This window comes from Hylobates moloch, unplaced genomic scaffold, assembly GCF_009828535.3.
Source record: "Hylobates moloch isolate HMO894 unplaced genomic scaffold, HMol_V3 SCAFFOLD_12, whole genome shotgun sequence".
In the NCBI taxonomy this organism is placed as follows: Eukaryota; Metazoa; Chordata; class Mammalia; order Primates; family Hylobatidae; genus Hylobates; species Hylobates moloch.
The window spans coordinates 54,767,805-54,787,143 of record NW_026652287.1 but is presented as its reverse complement, the minus strand read 5'-3'; the positions used below and the strand labels follow the sequence as shown (position 1 = coordinate 54,787,143).

General features: G+C 37.7%; 1 protein-coding gene across 1 annotated transcript in view; it reads right to left on the bottom strand.

Annotated features, from left to right (window-relative positions):
- Nucleotides 1-13,505: 13,505 nt before the first annotated feature.
- LOC116478776 (putative zinc finger protein 730) overlaps nt 13,506-19,339 on the bottom strand; it is a 38,420-nt gene continuing 32,586 nt past the window's right edge. The window contains exon 4 of the mRNA XM_032170280.2: nt 13,506-15,459. Coding sequence (XP_032026171.1) covers nt 14,174-15,459 — 1,286 coding nt within the window. The 3' untranslated portion in view covers nt 13,506-14,173. The remainder of the gene's footprint in view (nt 15,460-19,339) is intronic.

The following is a 19,339-nucleotide window of genomic DNA, read 5'->3' as shown; positions in this document are numbered from 1 at the left end:
AATGTAAACAGTTGGCAGCATGGCAACATCTAGCCCTACAGGCTGGGTTGCTTTGGGAGTGAAGAGCTAACACGAAAGGCAAAAGAAAGACTAGAAAGTGATGATTTCGCCTTTGACTATATTATATTTTTTAAGTTAATCCAATACAGTGAATAACAAAATTATATAAATGCATTCTGTCTATAAGTATTATTTTTGAGATAGAGTCTCACTCTGTTGCCCAGGCTGGAGTGCAGTGGTGTGATCATAGCTCACTGCAACCTTGATCTCCAGGGCTCACGGGGTCTTTCCACATAAGCCTCTCAAGTAGCTAGTACTATAGTATGTATCACCATGTCCACTTATTTTTTTTTTATTTGTAGTCGAGATGAGGTTTCACGATGTTGCCGAGACTCATCTTAATCTCCTGAACTCAAACAATTTTTCCCTTTAGCCTCCAAAGTGTTGAGATTACAGGCATGAGCCAGCACACTTGACTCATATAAGTATTATTAAATATTACAGCGAGCATTTTGGGAGGCTGAGGCAGGAGCCTCATTGCTTGAGCCAATGACTTCGAGAACAGCCTAGGCAATGTAGCAAACCTTCATCTATAAAAAAGAAAACCATTGAGCAGGCGTGGTGGCTCACGCCTGTAATCCCAGCACTTTGGGAGGCTGAGGCGGGTGGATCACAATGTCAGAAGTTCGAGACCAGCCTGGCCAACATGGTGAAACCCTGTCTCTACTAAAAATACAAAAATTAGCCAGGTGTGGTGGCACATAGCTGTAATCTCAGCTACTCGGGAGGCTGAGGCAGGAGAATTGCTTGAACCCAGGAGTTAGAGGTTGCAGTGAGCCGAGATTGTGCCACTGCACTCCAGCCTGAGTAACAGAGAGAGATTCTATCTCAAAACAAACAAACAAACAAAAAACCCCAAAAATGAACCAAAAAAAAAAGAGCAGAGAATGCTAATTTTCTTTTTTTGAGATGGTGTTTCAGTCTGTATGTATGTATGTATGTATGTATGTATGTATGTATGTATGTATGTATTTTTTGAGACGGAGTCTCTCTCTGTTGCCCAGGCTGGAGTGCAATGGTGCAACCTTGGATCACTGCAACCTCCACCTCCTGGGTTCACGCAACTCTGCTGCCTCAGCCTCCTGAGTAGTTGCAATTGCAGGCGCACTCTACAGTGCCTGGCTAATTTTTGTATTTTTAGTAGAGACAGGGCTTCACATGTTGGCCAGGCTGGTCTTGAACTCCTGACCTCAGGTGATTAGCCCATCTTGGCCTCTAAAGGTGCTGAGATTACAGTGTGAGGCACTGCGCCCGGCCCAAACTTTTTAAAATCATATATTATTTTTCAAAAAATCACTTTTTATGGCCATTTGAATAGTTGGGCTTTTGCTCATCACTTATGTGCAAAAAAATTATGTATTTTGCAAAATTTAATACAGAACACTTAATATTCATATCAGACAACCATCGATATGATGTATATATTTGATATAAAAAAGTTGTTTTAGCATATTGAATTCTACATTTTTTCTTTCTTTTTTTTTTTTGTTTGAGATGGAGTTTCACTCTTGCTGCCCAGGCTGGAGTGCAATGGCGCCATCTCAGCTCACTGCAACCTCCACTGCCCGGGTTCAAGAAATTCTCATTCCTCAGCCTCTGAGTGGCTGGGACTACCAATGTAAGCTGTCATGTTTACAATTTTTTTTTGGAAGTTTTTTAAACAAATAAAAAACTGTGGGGCAAGTTTAAGTAAAATGGTAGTATTTCAGCAAATTTAGCAACGGACACAAAGAAAATACAACTAAAATAGAGAAATAACTAATTCAAGAAATAAATTTGTATTAAAGGGTAATAAAATCTTAGTAGACTGCTTCGGTCTGTAGTAAATAATATTTAATTATTCACCTTATAACATTTGCTGAACTACAGCTTTAGATAAAAATGATGCTGTTGGGCTGGGTGCAGTGGCTCACATGTAATCCCAGCACTTTGGGAGGCCAACGCGGGCGGATCACGAGGTCAAGTGCTCAAGACCATCCTGGCCATCATGGTGAAACCCCGTGTCTACTAAAAACACACAAAAAAATTATCTGGGCTTGGTGTTGCACACCTATAATCCCAGCTACTCGGGAGGCCGAGGCAGGAGAATCGCTTGAACGCAGGAGGCGCAGGTTGCAGTGAGCCGAGATCGCACCACTGCACTCCAGCCCGTTGGACGCGGTGGCTCACGCCAGCCGAGGCGGGCGGATCATGAGGTCAGATCAAGACCATCCTGGCCAACGTGGTGAAACCCCGTCTCTACTAAAAATACAAAAAATTAGCCGGGCGCCTGTAGTCCCAACTACTCAGGAGGCTGAGGCAGGCGAAGCGCTTGAACCCAGGAGGTGGAAGTTGCAGTGAGCCAAGATCACACTACTGCACTCCAGCTTGGGCGAGAGAGTGAGACTCCATCTCAAAAAAAAAAAAAGAAAGAAAGAAAGAAGAAAGAAGAAAGAAAGAAGAAAGAAAGAAAGAAGAAAGAAAGAAAGAAAGAAAAAGAAAGAAGAAAGAAAGAAAGAAAGAAAGAAAGAAAGAAAGAAAGAAAGAAAGAAAGAAAGAAAGAAAGAAAGAAAAAAGAAAGAAAGAAAGAAAGAAAGAAAGAAAGAAAGAAAGAAAGAAAAAAAATTAGCCGGGTGTGGTGGCTCATGCCTGTAATCCCAGCTACTCAAGAAACCGAGGCAGGAGAATCGCTTGAACCCGGAATAACTGTGGTTTGTTTAGTAGTAGCCAATAGACTTCTGATAGACCAAATCAAATTATTTATTACTTCACAAGACTATTGAGACATGTCATTCCCCTCTCTTGCATCTACTCATTCATCCCCAAAGTCAAATAAACAAAATAAAAATGTTAGCAGTAATCATATTTGTTCATTTCAGTTTTGAAAAGTCACACCTTAAATGTCATAGGTGGTTCTCCATTATTAGAAGCCACGGTTTTAGTTGTCTTGGCGTCCTGGATGGTTTATAAGTATGGTCAATAGAGTTTGAACCCATGGTTCTGTTGAGCTCATTAAAAGTGGCTGCTTCATTGTTTTCATGTTTATTCTCGGGTGTGCTGCTCTTTTGTGGGCTCTAGATGGATATTTTATTCATGGCAGCTCCAAGGATAATCCAAATTAGTAAAGAAAAAAATTATCAGTAGCTTTGGGTACAACTTCATGTACATTTATAAACTGACACATTGTTACTATTAGTGTGCATATGGCAATTTACTAAGGATTTGAGGCAACTCTACTTCATTACTTATATTATTTATGCAACTCAAAACTTCACTAAATTTTACTAGCTTCATCTTTAAAATAGGGATAATTATATGCCAGCCTCTTACATTTAAATGAAATAGCACATTAAAATACTTATTATGGGCCAGGTGTAGTGGCTTATGCCTGTAATCCCAGCACTTTGGGAGGCCAAGGCAGGCAGATCACTGGAGGTCAGGAGTTCGAGACCAGCCTGGCCAATATGGTGAAACCTGGTCTCTACTAAAAATACAAAAATTAGCCAGGTGTGGTGACGGGCGCCTGTAGTCCCAGCTACACGGGAGTCTGAGGCAGAAGAATCACTTGAACCTGGGAGGCAGAGGTTGCAGTGAGCCAAGATTGTGCCACTGCACTCCAGCCTGGGCCACAGAGCGAGACTGTCTCAAAACAAAACAAAACAAAAAACAAACAAAAAAAACCACTTATCATTGGCTGGGCACAGCAGCTTATGCCAGCACTATGATAGGCCAAGACAGGTAGACTGCTGGAGCAAAGGAGTTGGATAGCATCCTGGGCAACATGGTTACACCCCATCTGTACAAAAAATAAAACAAATAGCCAGGCGCAGTGGTGCATGCCTGTAGTCTCAGCTACCCAGGAGGCTGAGGTGGGAGGATCATTTCAGCAAGAGATTGAGACTGCCATGAGCTATGATTACACCACTGCCCTCCAGGCTGGATAAAAGAGTGAGACCCTATCTAAAAAAATTTAAAAATAAAATGCATATCATTGATTCTAACAGAAAACAAGCAAACAATAGATATTAATTATTATTACTAATAAATAGTATTAAATTCAAAGTTCATTTATGAATGAATTATAATTTAATATTTAGTTGAGTAGGAAGGTTTTGTGGTAAGTTGTATTATTGTTTCCTGATATTTGATGACCCTCCCAAGAGAATTGTATTTTCCTACCCCATAGACATCAACTTGGCTATTTATTTGGCCAGTGAAAATAGACTAAAGTAAGGTGTGTCACTTTTGAGCATAAATTTTAAGAGTCAATGTGTGGTCGATGGCTTCTTTTTTTTTTTTTTTTTTTGAGATGGAGACTCACCCTGTCACCCAGGCTGGAGTGCAATGGCGCCATCTCACCTCACTGCAACCTCCACCTCCCAGGTTCAAGTGATTCTCATGCCTCATCCTTCTGAGTAGCTGAGACTACAGGGGCACACCACCATGCCCGGCTAAGTTTTTGTATCTTTACTAGAGACGGGGTAGCACCATGTTGCCCAGGCTAGTCTTGAACTCCTGACCTCGAGATCTGCCTGCCTCAGCCTCCCAAAGTGCTGGGATTACAGGCGTGAGCCTCTGCGCCCGGCCAACCGCTTCTTTCTCTAAGCCATGAAAATCAAAAAATGTAGACAGAAGTTGCCTCACCAACCTGGATTTTGGAATAAAGACAAAAACTGGTAAAAATGTAGTTAATCTGTGTAACAATTCTATGAACAAGAAACAAATCTTAGCTGGGAGCAGTGGCTCACGCCTGTAATCCCAGCAGTTTGGGAGGCCGAGGCAGGCGGATCACGAGGTTAGGAGATCGAGACCATCCTGGCTAACATGGTGAAACCCTGTCTCTACTAAAAAAAAAAAAAAATACAAAAAATTAGCTGGGTGTGGTGGCAGGCGCCTGTAGTCCCAGCTACTCGGGAGGCTAAGGTAGGAGAATGGCGTGAACCCGGGAGGCGGAGCTTGCAGTGAGCTGAGATCGCGCCACTGCACTCCAGCCTGGGCGACAGAGTAAGACTCCATCTCAAGGCTTTAGCCGGGGGGGGGGGGCTGGAGGTGGTTTGCGGTCTTCTCGCCACTTCCCTCCCGGGGGGGCAAAAAAAAAAAACATCAAAAAAAAAAAAAAAAAAAAAAAAGAAACAAATCTTTTTCATAGTAACTGAGATATTGAAATTATTTTTTATTACACAATAAACTTCATTTTTAAACATTTCAATTGTATAAGTTAATATTATTTTTATTTTCCTCATTTCCTAATTCTAAGAAATTATTGGCCTGGCTCAGTGGCTCAGGCCTGTAATCCCAGCACTTCAGGAGGCTGAGGCGAGCAGATCACCTGAGGTCGGGAATTCAAGACCAGCCTGACCAACATGGTGAAACCCCATCTCTACTACAAATACAAAAATTAGCCGGGCGTGGTGGTGCATGCCTGTAATCCCAGCTACTCCGGAGGCTGAGGCAGGAGAATCGCTTGAACCCTGGAGGTGGAGGTTGCAGTGAGCCAAGATTCCGCTATTGCACTCCAGCCTGAGCAAAAAAAGCGAAACTCGGTTAAAAAATAAATAAATAAATAAATAAAGGAAGGAAGGAATTATTGTACTTAGGGCACAATGACTAAACTGTTTCCCAAATAAGTACGGACAAGCCTGCTCAGTGTGGTATCTGTGTTTTCCAGTGAAAGGAACAGTTCTTTGCAGAAAATGAATTTTAGATTTGGCACTAGACTGAAAGCATTATAGGGGCTCCTAGAGCTTTGCTTCAAAGAAGAATTGTAATTTTGGGTACTGATTTTACACAGCTTTGCATAGCAGGCAATTACTATTAGTATTTCTCAAATGATCTCTTTTCAAAAACAACTTGTAGGTATAAAAATCAAAGGTAGGCCTGTAGAGTAGCAATTATTTTGTTTGTTTACTTTCCTAATAAACTTGCTTTCACTTAAAAAAAAGTAAAAGTAAAAATTTCATTGTTACAATAAATCTTAGAGAAATGCATTGAATTTATTCATTATGCAAGAATAGAAAAGAGTTAAGAAAATCTCTGTAGGATTAGAAAGAGAAGGTAGAATGGCTGGGAGCAGTGGCTCATGCATGTAATCCCAGCACTTTGGGAGGCCAAGGAGGGTGGATCACAAGGTCAGGAGTTCGAGACCAGCCTGGCCAGTATGGTGAAACCGTGTCTTTACTAAAAATACAAAATTTAGCCGGGCATGGTAGCACATGCCTGTAGTCCCAAGTACTTGGAGGCTGAGGCCGGATAATTTCTTGAACCCGGGAGGTGAAGGTTCCAATGAGCCGAAATCACGCCACTGCACTTCAGCCTGGGAGACAGAGTGAGACTCCATCTCAAAAAAAAAAAAAAAGAAGAGAAGGTAGAAAATTGGCATGATAATGGAAATAAAACTTTACATAATCATAAAGCAAAGAAGATGCAAGGTCAATCCTATTTAATTAAAAATTGTATACCTTTAATAATTACGCTTTTTAAAATGTTATTACATATATTTGACCATGAAGTTTATAGTTTAGTAGTATTAAGTGTATTAAAATTGTTATGCAATACAAAAATTAGCCAGGCATGGTGGCAGGTGCCTGTAATCTCAGCTACTCAGGAGGCTGAGGCAGGAGAATTGCTTGAACCCGGGAGGTAGAGGTTGCAGTGAGCCGATATCACCCTACTGCACTCCAGCCTGGGCGACACAGCAAGACTCGGTATCGGAAAAAAAAAAGAGGTATGCAACAGACCTTTAGAACTTTTACATTTTGCATAAGTAAAACTCAAATCTCAACCCCATTAAGCAAGAACTTCCCCTTTTACCCCCACTCCAGTTGTTGACAAACATCATTCTACTTTCAATTTTTATTAATTTGACTACTGAAGATATCTGATATAAATCAAATTATATGCTCTTTGTTATTTTGTTCCTGGCATAATTCACTTAACATAATGTCCTAAAGGTTTATCGTGTGTGTGTGTGTGTGTGTGTGTGTGTGTGTGTGTGTGTGTGTGTGGTGTGTGTGTGTGTGTGTGTGTGTGTGTGTGTGTGTGTGTGTGTGTGTGTGTTGCCCGGCTAGTCATAAACTCCTGGGCTCAAAACATTTTTTTGCCTCACCCTTGCAAACTGTTTGAATTACATGAGTGAGCCACCACACTGGCCCTAAAGGTTTATCTTCATTGTAGCATGTGACATAATTTCCTTTTATAAGGTATAATTATATTCCATTGCATGTATATGCCATTTTAAAAATGCATTTATACGGCCAGGTGTGGGAGCTCGAGCCTATAATCCCAGCACTTTGGGAGGTAGAGGTGGGCAGATCACCTGAGGTCGGGAGTTCCAGACCAGCCTGGCCAAGATGGTGAAACCCGGTCTCTACTAAAAATACAAAAATTATCCGGGTGTAGCGGCACACGCCTGTATCCTAGCTGCTCCAGAGGCTGAGGCAGGAGAATCACTTGAACCCCAGAGGCGGAGGTTGCAGTGAGCCGAGATGGCACCACTGCACTTCAACTTGGACCACAGTGAGACCCTGTCTCAATTAAAATAAAAAAAATCCATTTATACATCAAAAATCATTTAAGTAGCTTCCAAGTTTTGGTTTTATGAATAATACGATTATCAACATGAGTATGCAAATGTTACTTCCAGTTTCGCTTCGCATACCTAGACATTTTTTTGTATAATATGCAAAAAAAATGGTCCAAGTTTTTCGTTTTTGTTTTGAGACAGAGTCTTGCTCTGTCTCCCAGGCTGGAGTGCAGTGGCACAATCTCGGCTCACTGCAACTTCTGCCTCCTGGATTCAAGCGATTCTCCTGCCTCAGCCTCCCGAGTAGCTGGGATTATAGGTACGTGCCACCACGCTCAGCTAATGTTGTATTTTTAGTAGAGACGGGGTTTTCGTCATGTTGGTCAGGCTTGTCTCTAACTCCTGATCTCCAGTGGTCCCCCTGCCTCGGCCTCCCAAAGTGCTAGGATTACAGGAGTGAGCCACCACGCCCAGCCCCAAGTTCTTTTTGTTTTTTGTTTTTTAATTTAAACATTAAGTTCTCTGGTGCCATTTGTTGGAGAGTCAGTCCTTTTCCCATTGTTTGGTCGTGGTAACGGCCATGCAACTAAAAGCTGGAGCTTCTGCTCTTTTCGTTTTTGGAACATACTATTCGTGAGTGCCCTCAGATCCACCTCATGCTACCTGACCCAGGCAGCCGCCAGCCCTGCCCGCCTCCCTGCCCGAAGCATCCTGTGGCTGGAGGTCCTGTCACCCCTCTTTCTGTAGCTCACTTCCTCTTCTGGCTCCTTCAGCTTTCGTCCTCCTGGTTTTCATGGTTAAGCACCTGGCTTTTTAGAGATGCAAGAGCAGAGCAGATTCTTGGGTCCTGCACAGGTGAAGCGACCAGGACAAAACCTGTGAGTAAGTAATATTTTTTAGTATGTTAGTTGATTTTTAAAATATTAAGCCAACACTTAATTTGTGAAAAAATATTACCTGGTCATGGTATGTACTCATTTTCATATGTTGCTGGATTTAATTTGCTAGTGTTTCTGAAAATTTCTGCATCTATATTTATAGGGGACGTTGTTCCATAGTCTTCATTATTTCTGATTCTTTTGTCTGGTTTTGGGATCATGGTAATCCTGGCTAATAGATGGATTGGGAAATGTGACCTCTTCTATTGCTGACTGTTTTTGTGGGAAATTGGTATCAACTTTTCATTAAGTGTTGGTAAAATTTAAAATTTAAGCAACTTGACGCTGAGCTTTTTATGTAAAAACATTTTAAGTAACCTTTTTACTTTGTTATATGGCTATTTATATACTCCATTTTATTATAGATATAATAAAAAGTGTGTGTATATATAAATGTACACGTCTTAATATAATCTATTTCTTCACTGTACTTCCATAATCTGTGACTATCACATTTTCTAATTTCATAGTATATTAAAATTCATATTCTAGTTACTTGACACGAAATAATCTGTAATAAAAATATAAATTAAGACTTTAGCCCTATCAAAAAATAACTCAAATATTTCTCCATTGTTAGCATGAGAATATAACTATAATTGTGTTATTTAATTTTCATGTTTACTGTGTGAAACAAATGAGTTACTGAATAAAAAGGAAAAAGCAAAACTGCTATTTGACTTTGGAATAAATCAGGCAAACCAATCCTCTTTATTTTTATCAGTATTTAGGCATGACAGAAAAGTGAATTTTAATAAGAAAAACAAAATATTTTTATTTTAATTTTTTGAGATGGAGTCTTGCTCTGTCGCCCAGGCTGGAGGGCAGTGGTGCAATCTCAGCTCACCACAACCTCTGTCTCCCCAGTTCAAGTGATTCTCCTGCCTCAGCCTCCTGAGTAGCTGGGATTACAGGCACAAGCCACCATGCCTAGCTAATTTTTTGTATTTTTAGTAGAGACAGGATTTCACCATGTGAGCCAGGCTGGTCTCAAACTCCTGACCTCAGGTGATCCACCCGCCTTGGCCTCCCAAAGCACTAGGATTACAAGCATGAGCCACCATGTACAGCCTTTTGATTTTTATTTGCACTCACTTTTAAGGTGTTATTCATAAATTTTTACCAGAGGCCAGTGTCTAAACGAGTACTTTCTATGTGTTCTTCTAGAATTTTTGTAGCTCAAAGACTCACAGGTAAGTCTTTAATCCATCTCGAGTTATATTTTTTATATGGGAAGAGATAGGGGTCTACTTTTTTTCTGCACGACTAACTAGTTTTCCCGGTACTACCATTTATTGAATAGGAGTTATTTCTCCTTTATTTCTGTTGACTTTGTCAAAAATAAGTTGGTTGGAAAAGTATTGCTTTATTTCAGGGCTCTCTCTTTTCCATTGGTCTATATGTGTATTTTTGTACCAGAATCATGTTATACTGGTTACAGTAGCTTGTAGTACAGTTTAAAGTCAGGTAATGGGAGGCCTTGAGGGTTTCTTTCTCTCTTTTTTTAATGTCTAAAGTTGCCTTGGCTATTTGGGTTTTCTTATTCTTCCCTATGAATTTTACTTGCTTTGTCACCCAGGCTGGAGTGCAGTTGGGTGATCTCAGCTCACTGCAACCTCCACCTCCCAGGTTCAAGCATTTCCCCTTCTCAGTCTCTTGAATACCTGGGACTACAGGCATGCACCACCACACTCAGCTGATTTTTGTATTTTTAGTAGAGACGGTTTCACCATGTTGGCCAGCCTGGTATTGAACTCCTGACCTCAGGTAATCTGCCCACCTTGGCCTCCCAAAGTGCTGGGATTACAGGCAAGAGCCACCATGCCCAGCCTAGAACTTTCAGAATTATGTTTAATAGAACTATTTAGAGTAGAAATTCTTATCTTATGTTTATTTTTATGGAGAATACATCTAGATTTTGCTTGGTCAGTATGATGTGGGCTGAAGATTTGTGATGGATGGCTTTTATTATTTTGAGGTATGTTTCATCAATGTCTAGTTTGTTGAGAATATTTTCATGAATCAATATTAAATTTTCTTGAATTTTTTTCTGCATCTATTGTGTTAATCACATAATTTTTGGCTTATCTTTACATGGTGAAGAACACTTAATGACTTGCATGTGAAAAAACATCCTTACATGGAATGAAGCTCACATGATTGTGGCAAAATAACTTTTGGATTTACTTATAAACTCAGTTTACTATTATTTCATGAATAATTTTGTTTCAATGTTTACAAAAATACTGGCTTGTAGTTTTCTTTTTTGTGTCTTCACTATATTTTGGTATCAAGACGGTACTGATTTTATATAGTAAGTTAGGGCAGAATCCCGTCTTGATATTTTGGAATACATTAGTAGGCTTAGTACCAACTCATCATTGTATATATGGTAAAATTTGGCCGTGAGGTTATATCACACAAGGCTTTTTATTATTGATAGTTTTTTTATTACTTATTCAATATCATTATATATTTTATACATTTTTGCTCTGGTCAAGACTTCTGGTTCTTACTGGTTCAATCTTAGAAAGTTGTGCATAGTTAAAACTTTATCAGTTTTCTCTAAATTTTTTAGTTTGCCTACATAGAGATGTTCATAATAGTCTTTGAAAATTTTTGAATTTATGTAGAATTCATCGTGATTTTACATTTTTAACATTAAATAGATGCAGAATAAAAACTTGACAAAATTCAACATTTCCTCATGATAAATCTCTGAAAAACTTAGGTATAGGAAAAAGGCACCTCAAGACAATAAATGTCACATATAACAAAAAATGCAGAGCTAATAACATACTAAACAGGGAAATGTTGTAAGATTTTACTCTAAGATCTAAAACAAGTCAACAATGTGCCATTTCTTCAGTCTTACTAAACATAGTACTAAGTGTCCAAGAAAGACATATTGAAGAATACAATCAAAGGCATCCAGTTAAGAAGAAAAAGTTAAATTATTCCTACATAATATTTTATCTCTATACATAATCATAAGTAACAAAAAGCCTAAGACTTTACTAAAACCTATTAGAACAAATAAACAAATTTATTAAACTTGCAGAATACAAAAGCAACATCCAAAAGTCAGAATTTCTATTCACTGACAACTATCTCAAAATGAATTTAAAAACAATTCCATCTACAATAACTATAACTATACTTTGAAATAAATTTAACCAAAAATTTGAAACAACTTACATTATACTCTAAAGCACATTAAAATAAGAAATTAATACATGAATAAAAAACATTTCTTATTCATGATTGGCATTAATACTGTTAAATATTTGTATTACAGAAAATGATCTACAGATAAAATGCAGTCTCAATGAAAATACCAGTGACATAATAAATATTTTAAAAAATACATCTACAATTTATATGGTACCACAAAAGACCCTGAGTAGCCAAATAAAGCAAAAAAAAAAATAAATAAAATAAAAAGTAAAGATACTATGCTACCTGACTTTGAAACATACTATAAAGCTATAGTAACAAAAACAGTATGGTACTTGAATAAAAACAGACACATAGGACAATGGAGCAGAAAAAAAAAAAAGACCAGAAATATATCCATCTACTTACAGCTAACTGATTTTAAATAAAGGTGACTATTTCTTAGAGACAGGACAGTATCTTCAATAAATGGTGGTGCGAAAATGTTATAGCCACAGGTAGAGTAATAAAATGAGACTATCATCTCACATCATATATAAAAACCAACTAATAAATTACTATTATTATTATTTGAGACAGAATCTCACTCTGTCGCCCAGGCTGGAGTGCAGTGGCATGATCTCAGTTCTCCAACCTCTGCCTCCCAGGTTCATGTGATTCTCCTGCCTCAACCTCCTGAGTAGCTGGGATTACAGGTGGGTGCCACCATGCCCGGTTTATTTTTATATTTTTAGTAGAGATGCGGTTTTGTCATGTTGGCAAGGCTGGTTTCGAGCTCCTGACCTAAGGTAATCTGCCTGCCTTGGCCTCCCAAAGTGCTGGGATTAGTGTCATGAGCCACCATGCCTGGCCACTCAAAATAAATTACTTAAATATAAGCCCTGAAAATTGGAAACTACTACAAAAAATAGAGTAAAAGCCCCATAACATTGGTTGGGCAGTGACTTTTTAAATTTAACCTCAAAATCCCAGGGAAGAAAAGTAAAAACAAACGAGTCAGATTACTACAAATTAAAATGCTGTTGCACAGAATCTGATACAATCAACAAGTCAACTAAAAGTTGGAACAAAATATTTGTAAATCATACATGTGTCAAGGGGTTAATATCAAAAATACATAAGAAACTTAAATGACTACACAACAAACAACAAATAACTATTACAAATGAACAAGAGGCATAAATATTTTTGAAGAAAATACATACATATGACCAACAGGTACATTAGCCGGGCGTAGTGGCGGGCGCCTGTAGTCCCAGCTACTCGGAGAGGCTGAGGCAGGAGAATGGCGTGAACCCGGGAGGCGGAGCTTGCAGTGAGCCGAGAGCGCGCCACTGCACTCCAGCCTGGGCGACAGACTGAGACTCCGTCTCAAAAAAAAAAAAAAAAAAAGAAATTATCAATGTCAATTATTATTACAGAAATGCAAGCCTTGGCCTCCCAAGGTGCTGGGATTACAGGTGTGAGCCACTGTGCCTGGACTTACATACACTTAATTTTATATTAAATTTTTTTCCTATTTATTGCATCTGCAAAAATGTATTTTAGTATAAACTCTCTGAAGTTTTCTAAGCTGTAGTTTTTGAAAAGAATGTTTTCTCCAAATCTATTTTATTTGGAGAGTTTTTCATTAATACAAATTCTCTGTCTGATGTTGAACAAAGTTTGAGCAATGGCTTCAGGGTTTGCCTCTATTACAAAATGAATAGAATAAGATGTGATACAAGTAAAGTTACTATAACTCTCTATATTTTAATGTTTGTCTTCAAAATAAATCATTTTCTTAAGTTTAAAGGCTTATATTTTCTGAAAAAATCTTTGGACAGTAATTGCACTTTTAATGATTTTATTAAGTATGAATTCTGATGTTGAGTCGATGTGAGCAGGTATTAATAGGGTTTTCACTTTCTTTATATTTGTATATTTGTTCTCAAGTATAAATGTCCTGTGCAATAAAGTGTGAGCATTGGTTAAAAGTTTTGCCACTTTGTTCACACTTGTAGAAGTTTTCTCCAGTATGAATCACCTTACCTACAATTAAATGCGACAACAATTTAATGGCCTTGTCACATTCTTCATATTTCTAGAATTTCTCACCAGTATTTCTTTGATGTTTGGGAAAGTTTGAGGTGTTGTCAAAAGCATTGTTACAACTTTCAGGATTGTAGAGTTTCTCTCTGGTATGAATCATCTTATGTCTGTTAAGAATTGAGGATTTGTTAAAGGCTTTGCCAAATTCTTAACACTTGTAGGGTTTCTCTCCAGTATGAATTATCTTATGTGTAGTAAAGTGTGAAGACTGGTTAGACTTTGCCACGTTCTTCACATTTGTAGGTTTTTCTCCAGTATGAATTATCTTATGTTTAGTAAGATTTGAGGACTGGTTAAAAGCTTTGCCACATTCTTCACATTTGTACGGTTTCTCTTCAGCATTAATTATCTTATGTGTAGTGAGGTATAAAGATTGTTTAAAAGCTTTGCCACAGTCTTTACAATTTTATGTATGAATTGTCTTATGCCTAGTAAGGTGTGAGAACCGCCTAAAGGCTTTGCCACATTCTTTACATTTGTAGATTTTTTCCCCAGAATGAATTATCCTATGTGTAGTGAGGGTTGAGGACCGGTTAAAAGCTTTGCCACATTCTTCACATTTGTAGGGTTTCTCTCCAGTATGAATTCTTTTATGTGTAGTAAGGGTTGAGGACTGGTTGAAAGCTTTGCCACATTCTTCACATTTGTAGGGTTTCTCTCCAGTATGAATTCTCTTATGTGTAGTAAGGTGTGAGATCCGGCTAAAGGCTTTGCCACATTCTTCACATTTGTAAAATTTCTCTACAGTACGAATTATCTTATGTGTAGTAAGAGTTGAGGATTGGTTAAAAGTTTTACCACATTCTTTATATTTGTAGGGTTTCTCTCCAGTATGAGTTATCTTGTGTCTATTAAGGGTTGAGGATCGGTTAAAAGCTTTGCCACATTCTTCACATTTGTAGGGTTTTTCTCCAGTATGAATTCTTTTATGTTTAGTAAGGGTTGAGGACCACTTAAAAGCTTTGCCACATTTTTCGCATTTGTATGGTTGCTCTTTAGTATGAATTTTCTTATGTTCAGTAAGGTTTGAGGACTGGTTAAAGGATTTGCCACATTCTTCACATTTATATGGTTTCTCTCCAGTATGAATTCTTTTATGTGTAGTAAGGTTTGTGGATTGGTTAAAAGATTTGCCACATTTCTCACATTGGTAGGGTTTTTCTCCAGTATGAATTCTCTTATGTGTAGTAAAATGTGAAAACCAGTTAAAGGCTTTGCCACATTCTTTACATTTGTAAGGTTTTTTCTCAGTAATTCTTTTATGTGTAGTACAGTTTGAAGACTCATTAAAGGCTTTGCCACATTTTTCACATTTGTAGGGTTTCTCTCCAGTATGAATTTTTTTATGTTGAGCTAAGCGTGAAAGAATGCAAACTAATTTTCCACATTCTTTACATTTGAAAGGTTTCTTTGAAGGATGTCTTATCTTATGTCTGTTTGAATTTGAAAATTTATGAAAGACTTTCACATATTTGTCACACTGAAATATTTTGCTGTGGGTAGTTATAATAGACTGGTTATGTCTATTATAACCTTTTTTGTGCATCTTAAACTCATCCACACTTTTACAGCCTTTTCTTAACAGTAAATTCTCATGTCTACATTTTTTATATTGTCTCAGTATGACTTCTTGGAAATAATCTTTTATGCCTTGCTCTGGCCAAAGGTCTTGGGCAATATGAGAACATATAACTGAAAGAAATAAAAATAACAAATTACTCCATGTACTAGACTGAGCATAGTTTATAAACCTAACCTATAAAGTTATACAAACTACATAACAAGATGGCATAGCAAAATACCACAGGCCCTAATTTCTTCATAAACACATATATAAATGTAACAAAAATCCAAAGTACATTTGTAAAAAAGTAAGTTGAGTGTGTACGGTGCCCCAGGTGAGCACAATGCAAAGAGCTATATAGAGGAAAAAATAAAGTCTGTTACATTTTATCCAACACAGCTCTTCCTTCCCTCCATTGTAACATAGTGACTTTACAAGTAAACTACCAACTCCTGGTTTCCTTTTTAAAAGACAAATAAAATACTGGCACATACATCTTTATTTCTGGTTTATAGGGGCTTTTCCAGACACTGTTTTCTGTCTCTTATGACAAAAGTTCTGAAAGAAATGGTGGTATACTTTAAAATGACAATTTGAGCCTGCTGAGACAAAAACTAAGTTTTACAGCATCAGAGAGACTTTGGTATCACAGACAGAGAACAAGTGTAGCAAGTAATTACTATTTTTTTTTTTTTTGAGACAAGAGTCTTGCTCTGTCACCCAGGCTGGAGTGCAGTGGCCCAATCTCAGCTCACTGAAACCTCTGCCTCCTGGGTTCAGGCGATTCTCCTGCCTCAGCCTCCAAAGTAGGTGGGACTACAGGCACATGCCATCATGCCCAGCTAATTTTTTGTATTTTTAGTAGAGATGGAATTTCACCATGTTGGCCAGGATGGTCTCGATCTCTTGACCTTGTGATACACCTGCCTCAGCCTCTCAAAGTGCTGGGATTACAGACATGAGCCACCACACCCGGCCTACTGATTTTTAAGAAGAAACACAAACTCCTTTAACTAAAAGCAAACACAAAATTTTAGACAAGACACATTTTAAGAACATGTTTGAGAGACTCCCAGAATGTCTAGCCAAAATGATTGTTTTTAGACTATGTCAGGACAGAACTACATTATAAAGATTGTGACAGGTAGATTTTTTTAATGTCCAAATCTCAATTAAAGATTACAATGTATACAAAATAGGGCAATAGAATTCCATCAAAAATATTATAAAATTTTCAGAATGAAACCATAGAAAAGATATATACATTAATTTTTAAAATTGATAAAAAAATTGAATACTCAATGAGTAAAACAGGAACACAGACTACAGAAAATCAGAAATGAAGATAAAAACAAAAAATTGAAAAAATTAAAAAATTGAAATTATGGGGGTAAAAAATACAAGAAGGAATAATAACTGAAAAATCCCTCAGTAAGAAAAATAATGTAAACATGAAGAAGCTTAACAAACAAACTAGGGTACATACAAAGATATTTATAACAGATATATGAGCACAATTTCAAAAGTCACAGACAGAAAGAGCATCTTGGAAGCTGCAAGATAAAAGTGATATGTCATATACAAACGTAGTCTTATGACATAACCAGTGAATTGTCAACAAAAATTTTGCAGGCCAGAAAGAAACTGTGTGATGCAGTCAAAGTCCTGGAAAAAAAAAGTAGCTCTCAAGTGAGAGTAACACCGTCAGCAAATCTGTCCTGAAAAATGAAAAAACGATGTTCCAAAATAGCCAAATTCTGAAAAAGTATATAGGCATTGCATATACTTATAAAACTGCACAAACATATAAAAGATGCTGAAAGCAGTTCCTGAAACGGAAAACAAAAGGATTCAAGAAAATACCATATAATCAAATAAAAACAAATTATGTTCTGAGAAAAATATGCACATACATAAAAAAAGTATTTTTGTAGCATTATCATAATGGTGCAGAAAACATTTTAAATTATTTTCTAAAATTTGAAAGATAAAAGCATAGCAATTATTATAAACATCTGTTAATAAATATATGACATAAAAAGATGATAGCAACATCAATGACAAATTTCGAGGCAGATGTAATAAGGAATAATTTTTTATTCAGTTGAAGTTAATTTTTTACCAAACCAAAAATAGTTTTTTTTTTTTTCTTTTTTGAGATGGAGTCTTGCTCTGTCCCCTAGGCTGGAGTGCAGTGGCACTATTTCGGCTCACTGCAAGCTCCACCTGCCAGGGTTCACGCCATTCTCCTGCCTCAGACTCCTGAGTAGCTGGGACTACAGGTGCCCGCCACTAGGCCCGGCTAAGTTTTTGTGTTTTTAGTAGACACAGGGTTTCACCGTGTTAGCCAGGATGGTCTCGATCTCCTGACCTTATGATCCATCCGCCTCGGCCTCCCAAAGTGCTAGGATTACAGGTGTGAGCCACCACGCCTAGCTATTGTTGTTTTTTTAAGAGGTTTTATGTAATCCCCAAGGTACCACAAAGAAAATATCTGTATAGATACACAAAGAGAATAAGAAATGAGTAAAAGCATATCAATACAAAAATCAAAAAGACACGAAGACAAAAAAAGAAAATGAGGGACAAAAATGCAAGAGTCAAAATAATAAAATAACAGTATGTCTTTCTCTTTCATAAAATTATTTAAATATCTATATAATTAACTTCCAAATCGAGACATAAACTTTTTTTTTTTTTTTTTGAGACAGAGTCTCGCTCTGTCACCCAGGCTGGAGTGCAGGGGCACGATCTTGGCTCACTACAAGCTCCACATCCCGGGTTCATGCCATTCTCCCACCTCAGCCTCCCAAGTAGCTGGGACTACAGGTGCCTGCCACCACACCCAGCTAATTTTTGTTTTGGTATTTTTAGTAGAGATGGGATTTCTCCGTGTTAGCCAGGATGGTCTCAATCTCCCGACCTTGTGATCTGCCTGCCTCGGCCCCCTAAAGTGCTGGGATTACAGGCGTGAGCCACTGCGCCTGGCCAAGAGACATACTTTCAATAAATAGATTTATTAAACATTTTAAAAACCAAGATCCAACTTGCCTTTCTACAAGAGTCGCTTGAGATCTAATGATAAAAATAGACTGAAAGTGGGAAGATGGAAGTAGATGCTTCATGCAAATATTAATCAAATGAGAGCAGAAGAGGTCAAAATAATATTATGCAAGCTACATTTTAAGTCAAAAACTGTCGTGTTTTATAAAATGTACTTGAAGTCAAAACTCTAAAGAGACAAAATAGGACATTAAAAAATTATAGATTTATTCACTGGGAACCTATGAAACATTTGTATATACACGTGTGTTTCTGTGTGTGTGTGTGTGTGTTTGTTTATGTGTGTGTGTGTGTGTGTATATATATATAATCTCACATTAGGGCTCTAAACATATAAAGCAAATATCGACAGAATAAGAGAAACACATAGCAATATAATTATTGTATAATTTAATATTGCATTTTCTGTAATAAAAATAAAACAAGACAATATTAGTAAGAAAACAGATAACTTGAAGGCAGTATAAAACAATTATTTCTAACAAAGGTATAGAGGGCACCCATCAACAACCTTAGGATACATACTTTTATCAATAGCTCATAGAACATTCTTCTTGATAGACAACTTCCTAGGCCAAAAAAAAGTCTTACCAAATTTTTTAAAACTAAAATTTTATAAATTACTTTATATGACCAAAATGGAATGAGACTATAAATAATGAGAAAAAAACTAAAAAATTCACAAATATATAAAAATTAACACACTCTTTTTTTTTTTTTTTTTTGAGACAGAGTCTGGCTCTGTCGCCCAGGCTGCAGTGCAGTGGCACCATCTCGGCTCACTGCAAGCTCCGCCTCCCAGGTTCACGCCATTCTCCTGCCTCAGCCTCCGGGACTACAGGCGCCCGCCACCACGCCCTTATAATTCTTTTGTATTTCTAGTAGAGACAGGGTTTCACTATGTTGGCCAGGATGGTCTCAAACTCCTGACCTCGTGATCCGCCC